General features: G+C 38.0%; 1 protein-coding gene across 3 annotated transcripts in view; it reads right to left on the bottom strand.

Moving 5' to 3' along the window:
• Window positions 1-3,918: 3,918 nt before the first annotated feature.
• TOX3 (TOX high mobility group box family member 3) overlaps window positions 3,919-9,715 on the bottom strand; it is an 88,995-nt gene continuing 83,198 nt past the window's right edge. For 2 of the 3 annotated variants that reach the window (XM_033517222.1, XM_015640319.3), the window contains exon 7: window positions 3,920-8,419. In XM_033517222.1, the coding sequence (XP_033373113.1) occupies window positions 7,682-8,419 (738 nt within the window). In that variant the 3' untranslated portion in view covers window positions 3,920-7,681. Of the gene's footprint in view, window positions 8,420-9,715 lie in introns of all 3 variants that reach the window. The other variant, XM_015640320.3, reaches the window with a different exon arrangement.

Here is a 9,715-nt window from a genome sequence, read left to right as displayed (position 1 = left end):
GGGCTTTGAATGCTTCTTTGGGTCAAGCACTAAACCCTCTTTTGACAGCTACACAACCCACACTTGTTCTCCTCAAGAGAATTTGACCTCAAGTAAGGAATTGAACAAAGTGCATATTTTGTCTACAGTGGACAAATACGTTGTTCTAAAGCAACAAACTGCAGATAAAATATACAGATAACGATAGGGGAAAAACCCCACACTTCCTAAAATAAAACCCCACTACAATTTATGCAGATTTTAAAAAGAAAAAAGTATTTTTTTTTATTTCATTGACTTTGTATTGTATGGCAGAAGCTTTTTAAAGCATTATACTTTTACTCCATTATTGATTAACCAAAGTCAAATAACATTATCATTTTGCTTAATGCATTTAAAGCACAAATATTTTCCCAGATGTTCTGCACAGGCACTTTGCAGATTTCAGTGGAAGTTGTTTACATGCTGAAACATTGAGCCTGGATAGAAACACTTTGCTGTGATAGCAACACATACCCAACAGTTTTCATTTACTCAATTCAAAAGGAAAATTGCTGCTCCTCCCTCTCCTTCAAATTCTCTTTCTCCAAGAAATATTCCTACGTCACTGGAAAAAATTACAAGCATGCTCATAATGTCTGCATTTCTCTGTCCATTTTCAGCTAAGCCCTAGTCCAAAGTATCCTGAAATAATTTGGATTATTTTTTACTGGCTTCATGGGCTCTTATTTAGCCCTGAGCACACTGCAAAGCTCTTTTTACTTTTCCATAGGTGCAGTGCTCGGTGGTGCTGTGAGTGAGGCGCGTTGGCACCGGGGAGATCTCCTGCCCCATCAGAGGCTGCAGTGGCCCTCAATGGGCTGCTCTGCTGCCTTTGACATGTCCAGTTATACCTTGCTTTAACACCAAAGTGATGTGACATGAGGTAAACATGGAGCCTGTGCTGCATGCACATCCTGTGGTGCCTGGCAGCACTGGGACACCATTCCCGGTGGGAGCTGCCTGTTGTGCAGCTGAACGGGCAGGGATGCACAAGTGTGCATCAGTTCTTTTTTCTTGCTGATCAGCAGCTTTGAAAATGGAAAGAAATGATCAGGGCAAACTCCACCTTCAGTTTAAAGCCAAGTACAGCTAAAGGAAACATCAGCAGAAATGAATGTGAAAGTAGCACAATTTTTGTCCAAGGATGTTTAATTTGTCCAAGCCTGCTAGCAAGTTCTGGTTGTTTTCTGAAGTGAAGGATAACTTAGGTTAAAGGATAAAAGGAAGGAAAAAAGAGAGATTGCCCAGCCTTTACAGAAACACAAGTATCTAAACTGAAACTCAGAATTACATGTATTTCAACATGGGCTCAAGATTTGCTGTAATACACTTGTCTGCTGTAATTGACCAAAACTTCTATAGATTTATCTGCCACCATTCTATAAGGGAGAAAGTCTGTTTACAGAAGGATGATAATCACTAGTTTTATCCATATTCTGTCAGTGCCAAGGCATGGTAAGCAGTAACCAAATCCTCTGGCAGTCTGTGCAGCAAAGCACCTAACATGTTAACCCCAAAATCCCCAAATGCATGCCTAGATTTATGTATATTTTAAATATTTGCCACATACAATTAAGTGCACCCATCTGGACATCTCTTTTGTAAAACAAATATGTATTGTGTATGTGCACAATCTATTAATTTCCTTGTGACCCACAGGAACAGGAGGAACGTGAAGGGGGGTTAAAAGAGGAGAAGTTCTTCAGGACAAGCTTCCCACAGGTGATGAGCAGATAGGAGCAGGGTGCAAGATTTTATTTATTATATATATATATATGTATGTACACACATATCAGGGCAGCAGTGCTAATCCCCTGATCAACAGTCCATAAAGCAGAATTTTCCAAACTGAGTTCTGATTTCCAGGCCCTGAATATTCTTCACTTCCAGAATTAGGAAGAGGAAAATAAGAAATGGTACAGCTACTTACTATTTCCTTAAATGTAATGGTCAATTCTTATGATTCCTGGAACATCAAAATCAATTCCAAGATTAAGTACTTTTAACTACCATCAAGAAAATTGTAAAACAAGAGATTTATTATTTATGTACTTTGTGCTAATGCATTGTATGTTTGTTATCAGTACAGTATGGGCTATAGCATTAAAATAAACCAGCCTGCAGTAACTATACAGTTTAGGTTTCACAAATATTGCCAGCAGGTACCCTGGCACTTTGTTTGCCAGCATTAACTTCTCTGTTTTGTAAATACAAATATTTGGTTTAGGCATCTGGTCAGTCAAGAGCTGTGACTGCTGACCCAGGTAGAAGTTTTCAAACCTGTGCACAGTAGAATCCCTTCTAAATGACTGCAGATAAAATTCACCATCAGCTGGGTAATTCCTTACATAATTATGATGATTCAGTCACTGAACCAGCACTAAGGTTAGATACCTGTACTTAAAAATGAGACCAATGGCTTGTTTTGAACAGAATTTAATAAAAGAAAATGGAGAACTTGTAGGTTCTGATTATTATTACGAATACTTGGGTCTGTTTGGAAAACAAATACAATGCTTTGCAATTAGACCCCTGATCTATGAAAGCACTTGTGCAACTATATAACAGAGCATATGAGTAGTCACTTCAATGAAATTGCTACTTTTATACATGAATTATCAGCTCATTTTAAATTACTTTCTGGATCAAGGCCTCTCTTTTACAGTCAGAGCAGCAGAGTTACAATGATGTAGCAACTCCAGTTTGGAGAAAAATACCATACCAAAGGTAACTGCATCATAAAGATATTCCTGGAAAGAGAATAAATGATACCTAGAAGAAGTGTCCATATAACTGCAGGACAAATATAATTATCTGTTCACCTTTTTTTACCTAGAGGATTAAAACAAATTTAATTGGAAACCTTCTAAGAAAACTCTCCACTACTTTGTTTAGGAGCTGAAGATGTTAATTCTCCATGAACTTGGACAAAACCCACTATTTAAAATACCACTTCTGGTTTTTAACTGAGGTAAACAGAATGCATTCCAAATCTCCAATGTAGACTATTGAAGTGTCGCAGCAGCTTGTTCAAAGCAATACATTCACTTCTCAAAGATTTTAGTATTATAATTGAAAATTCTCTCCTTCCGATGCACCTGAGAAGCATTAACTTCTTGGTGACTTTAAGAACCAAATCCTTTAATACAAACCTAGCTTTTCCCACAGTCGCTTGAAAATATTTAGCATTTTTTCAGTTGGATGCAATTTTCATAATAAAGTAGCTCACTTGGCTACCTGACACCACAGACAAAGACACTGAGTGAGCAGCTCCTGCCAACTTAGAGCATGATCGCAACCCTCAGCTACATATTAAGTAGGCTTTGAAATATCCAATTGCTGTAACAATGCAAGTAATTTATGTATTATATATTATTGTTGTCTATTTTTTCATTATTCATAACATATGTATTTTCTTCTGTAACATCCAGGCACAAGTCTTTCATACCCCATGTCTTTCAGTCAGCCTTAACAGAGCATACAACAGTTCTTACAATTATGTAACGTTTAAATTCCACCTCTCTGACCAGTTTTAGGTTACCAAAGCAGCCCTTTGGTACTATTCTGGATGCCACTGGCCCATCCCATCCCTATGGACCCTGCTCCCTACATTTGTTCAAATTTCACTGGCAAACCTCACAGAAATGTATGGGAATGACATATATTTTTTTTTCTGCAGCAAAATACTCAGCCCCAGTCTATCAAATCAGAAATGTTCATAGTTAACTGCATTTCTGGCAGTTTCAATGGTACAATTGTAAAACTATGGTATATTTTGTCAAATCAAACCCTACAATGAACCAAATGATCCTGGTTTATTTCCATCCACTTAGCCTATTAATGCAGGCTAATACTGCATGTTCTTGTGGCAGCAAACCCTAAAGTGTACCAGGAGACTCCAGTGATAGATTACATGTACATGCTGTGTCATATCCAATTAACTCAAATTGACTGTGTACTGCATTATGCTGTTAGTGCATGGAAGATCAATAAATATGGAGAAAATCCAACGAGGCGCTCTCCATTCCCATCCAATTCTAGTAGGTCTGAGACAGATCATGCTCCTGTGATGTGTGTGCTGCTGCTGAAGAGGGCAGGTGGTGCATAGACACCATTCAAACTTGGCCTATTCAATCTAAACTCCTCTAACTCGCCATTCATGCATAGCAAAACACCATCTGGTCCTATTTTGCCTCCAGCAATCACAGCTGACCAAAAACGATAATAACAGCTGTTGCAAAACAAAAGCCAAACAAAGGGGGGAGGGAAAGGTTAGAATGCAGTCCAGTGCTGCAAAATACTCCATGAAGTGAGAAATGGAAAAGGAGCCATTCAAATAGGAATCCCCATTGAAAAGAGTCAGTGCAAGACTTGTGGTTAAACTTGAGATATTTAATCCATCTGTCCTGCAAACCACAATGGTCAGGTGATAATATAAAATTGAGATTATGTTGCACAGAGGTATTTAAAGGCTTTGTTCTCCAAGTTAGAAACTAATGACCCTGTGTCAGCTAAAAATTAAACCTCCTTATGTTCTTTCATCATGTGTCAACCTGGGTTAATGTGAAAGTAGAATGTGGTTAACCGAGGTGATAAAGCATCTGAAACCTTGGGAAAAGAAGGGAGCAGTAAGTGCTTGTAAATGCTATGAAGAAAAACATTCTTAAAAACCATGCACGACACTGAAACCATACAGATTATTGCATTTTTCTCGTATAAATTGTGTATCAAGCGATTTAAACTAGCAGTTTTATTTATGACCTATGATAGCACAGTTATTCACTTAGTCTTAGGGAACATGAACACAAACTTGCACAGTTTGAAACACAAGATGTTCTGCAATATGCTATTGTGGGTAATGCAAAATATAATTTTGTGGCAAGCAGAGGGATGCTCCAGTTTTTCAAGATTCAAATTTTGATATTTAAAATGTACAGTCCTGCTTGATGATTAATTTTCCTTTTTTTTTTTTTTTTTTTTAGCTGCAGTAATTAAAACTATTTTTCCTGGAATTGAACATCAGTAGTTCAGCAGCTCTTAATCAAATGTGATAAAACCCAGGATTTATGAAACCATTTAATGAGTGCAATAACACCTGCTTCTCGCTGCAAATAGTTGAAAACAGACTTCAGTTGTAATTAACTCTTATCACTTGTGACATTTTTCCAACGATACTTCATAGGTCTTCAAAATGACAATTATAGAACTAATACACAATTACTGTCACATGCAGTTTAGCAATTATTTCTGAAGACATTTGTCTAAAGGTTTCAAAAGCGACTATAAAATGGTTTTCTTTGTTATGTAACATTGGTTAAAACTGACACACACAAAATCTCTCCCAACCAGCCTCTGTCATGCCATTTCTAATGCACTTGGAATAAATACCCTCCATCCCAGGCATTATTAGATATCATGCTAGGGCTATTAGGAGCATGGGTAGCTGTCAACTAACACCTATTACGAAAAGCTTCAATTTACACATGATTTTTTCTGCTCCAAGAAATCTATAAATTTATAATTAGAATCTCTTGCTGTTCAATATTTGTACATAATAAACAGAGTACCTGAGGATGATGAAATATTGAAAGCTGAATTCATTATGAAGAAACTCACATGGTATAGTACTTCTTCCCTCAAGTCTCGCTGCAACTTTTTGGGGATCTCTGTTGCATTATTCTTGGGTTGTGGTCTGAGCATGGTAGCCATGCCTCAAACAGGATTAGGATTCTGCTCAGGCTTGACACTTGCTGTTTTTAATTTTCATTTTATCATAAGCAGTTTAAGATTGTTGCCAGTGGTAATTTGCAATTTTTATCAAGACCTCTTCATTATAGCTTCTGACAGGACAGATGCTGTAATTAATCATGCCAGACAACTGGGGATAGTGGTCAGGCTGCACTCACAGCACAGATACTGCAGGCAAAGAAGGGAAACAAGAAAATAAAGGCTCTCCACTTTCTGTTCAGAGCGAAAATATATGAACAGCACTAATAACCTGACAACACACTGGATGTTAATGTTTCCAAACCCTTCATATCAAAGACCTGCCCCCTCCATCCTCCCCGTTCCATCATGTTCTACCTTAATGAGAAAATAAAAGTCAGACAGCGCAGGACCAGCCCAAGTCAAGAGCTGGAGGCTTACAGAGGGAAGCCCACAGCAGTAGCTGCATTTACATCTGAAACTCTCGGATACAAAGAAACCCACAATTTGTGCTGATTTGCATTTCTGAGCACTGCTGCTGAGACAGGTTCACTTCCCTGTTCCCCAGCTCAGCAGCACAGAGCACCATGGCTGTTCAGTGACTCCAGCACTTGCTTTCTCTCTCTGAAGTCACAGACACCTCAGAGAAGCTGCCCACAACTCTTCAGCAGACCATCCTGGAGGGTACAAGAGCCAAGTGCTTGCTCTGATCCCACTGGTACCTGCTCACCCAAAATGCTTGAGAAAAACCCAAAGGAGTTAAAAGAAGTCCAAGAAAGCATTTGCAGAAGGAAACATTTCTGGTTTCTCTATCAAAGACTTACAGCTCATCAGTTTTACTGAAATGTGTTTATTCTATAGCAAGATAAAAGCATTTATTTTAGATAAGCAAAATACAAACAACTTAATCGCTGCTATCATAACTCATAAAAAAGTATAAAACAGCATAAAAACACAATAAGCAATGTAGCAATTAATAATTCATGTTACCAGTGTTTACATTAAAGCCTCATTTATGAAAACTTTACAACACATGATATGAAAAATTACAACTTTTAAAGAAAATATTTACATTGATTATTCAGTTGTGGAGTTTCATTTAAATATTCTACTGGTTTTACAGTGTATTAATAACTTGCATTTCTCATCTTACCTTTCTGTAATAACAGTTTTATTTAAGTGCATTTCCCTTTTAAAAATACAGTGTATTAAATCTGAAACTCATCACTTCAACACAGAATATAATATTCACATTTGTTCTGTAACTGGAATTAACATAAGAGGGTAAATGTCAATATATATTTTCTTACGAACTATGGCAGATTTATTTGGAGAAATGAAGTGAAAAGTTGGGTCAAACATTTAAGTCCAGTTACTTGCATTTGTTTTTCTGAAGATATTTAGGAGAGAAAAAAAAATAAGAGCTTTGGCAAAAATCTGTGATTTACTCTATTTTTTCATGACAAAAAATGCCATCAACTAACTCATGTCATACAAGTATGATTGTATGAAATCCAATCATAATTTTACAGGTAGTTACAACTGTGCTTTAAGGGCTTCATGAGTTCATACTGCCTTGAAGTGCATTACTCACTTTTAAAGAAAGAAGGGTAGCATATAACTCTGAAAGGCCATTTTGCAGTCATAGGTCCAGATATTTATTAGGCCAGTTGATTCACATATAGTAGGTAAAGCTTAAATAAATTAAAAAGGCATCACATGAAAAAGAGAACAGCATTTTTTCTTTTAAACAAAATGATTTATAGTCAGCTAAAAGATGATACACAGCTACATTGTAGTTCTTTATTGCCTATCTAATAGACACTTTAGAGGATCATTTGATCTGTTATGCATCCCTGCATAACTACCATCAACAATTTACAGTTTTCAGCCAAATATGGTTTACCCCTACCCCCTCCATCAACACAAAGCCATGTTGTAAGATCATTTAGCTTCAGAAAATACTGACCTGTGATAATACTTGAGTCTGTGTTTGAGATTGTATTTGTGACTGGTGCTGCTGAGGTGCTGGCTGAGGGCTCCCAATGGCTGGGATGGGAGAAGTGATCTGCGGGGCTCCTGGAGAATGCTGCTGAGGAGAAGGCTGTGACTGGTGTTGCATATGCTGCATTTGCTGCTGCTGCATTTGCTGAAGCTGTATGTGCTGCAGTTGCTGTTGCATTTGCTGTTGATTAATCTGCTGCTGAAGATGCTGCTGCTGCTGCAAATGTTGCTGCATGTGGTGCTGAAAATGCTGCTGCTGCATTTGCTGTTGTATTTGCTGATGCATTTGATGCTGATGTAGTTGCTGCTGTTGCATCTGCTGCATCTGTTGCTGCTGGAGCTGCTGCATCTGGTGCTGCTGGCTTTGCATGGAGGGGCTGACTTGAGACGAAGACGGCGTTGCCACCATGTTTGAGCCCATGGAGCTTATCAAAGGAGCTGCAATGTTTGTCGGCATGTTTGGGGCAATGGTAACAGAAGCTACAATCTGATTCATTGGCAGTCTCATGGTCAAGGGTTTTGGGGCAATTGCTCTGGAAAGAGGCTGTTGAAGAGTTTGGGGAGACGCCGATACCGTCGGGTGTTGAGAAAGAGAACTATTCAGAATAAGGGAGGAAGACAAATTTGTGGATGCCAGTGTTTGCTGAACGGAACGAATTGTCTGGGCCTCAGCAGATTCTGCAGCAGCCTGTGTTTGGAAAAGAAATTAATTGTCCTTTCAACAGAAAAAACATTGTTGCTGTTTACATGCTAATAAAAGTAACAGCTTCTCAGAGACCTTTGTCATCTTTTGTTTTCAATCAGAAAAGATCAATCTGCAGTCTGAAAACAGTCACACATCACCAATACATTGTATCACCTCTTTATCTGCCTGCCTATATGGTACCTCCAGGTCTTCCTTGGACAAAAACTAACTTGTGTCCTTGACCAACACCAGAAAGTCACAGACGTCACATTTTGTTGCTGAAAGAGCTAGAACAGGCCAACACATTTACATGTTTTTTAGAAAACCCTGCTCTTTGGGAGTCAGCAGCACACACACGCCCCACCCCATCAGTTATCAACCAACAATCAACTGACACTCTTTAGACATTCACCTGAGAATGTAATAAATTGTGCTGCACAAGTGTCTATCCCATCCCTACCCTCAGCAACCACCTCACATGAAAAAGCTACAGCAAGGAGGTCTTAATTTAGAGGAGAAGAGATACAATGACTTTGAGTGTCATTTCCAGCTGAAATCCACCCAGAAGTCACTTGGCAGTCCTGGTCCCATGGATTTGGAGGAAAAAATATGATTTCTGATGGTTTTGAAAAAGGAACTTAAGATTCACAAAATAATATCCTTCAAAGGTATTTAGAATTCCTGCTGCTCTTAAACTTAGCATTGTGATACTAGAGGCTTTTAGAATATTATCTAAGTCCCAGAGGCAACAGAAAAACACACCTTCTTAACACAAGAGGAAGAAATCTTCCAGCTTTCAAAAACACATGTATAATTTCTGATGCTGTATTTTGAATCATCAACTAAAATACACAGAAGCTTTCCATATGATTTACTAATGCTCTGCAGTTGTATATTCAAACAAATACTCTCAGGAGTTAAGATATCATCTTGCTTTCTTGTGATTGAATATATTTTTGTAATTGATCTTTATAAAATATTATTAAATAACCACCTAGGTAATATTTTACCCATGTTTTAATATTTTAGGTGTCTATAAGCACATTTCCATTTATGATATATAGAAGCAACAAAACTACAACCTGCACAGTGCTGCTGTCTAGAAACGTAAATTCTCAAGTAAGACAGAAGAGCTTTGTTTTCTTCACAGGTTTTATTTTAACTCAGGATCCAATAAAATATTTCATGGGCCTCACTGCCAACTAGTCCATTTTTTTAGTACTCTCCAAATTCAGAGCCACTATGCATTTCTTTCCCCTCACTTGCAAGAATACTTAAGCTTTGTCACACAACAACTGC

The sequence above is a fragment of the Parus major genome, chromosome 11, assembly GCF_001522545.3.
Source record: "Parus major isolate Abel chromosome 11, Parus_major1.1, whole genome shotgun sequence".
Lineage (NCBI taxonomy): Eukaryota > Metazoa > Chordata > Aves > Passeriformes > Paridae > Parus > Parus major.
Note: the sequence above shows the minus strand (reverse complement) of the source record. Positions and strands in the feature narration are given on the sequence as shown.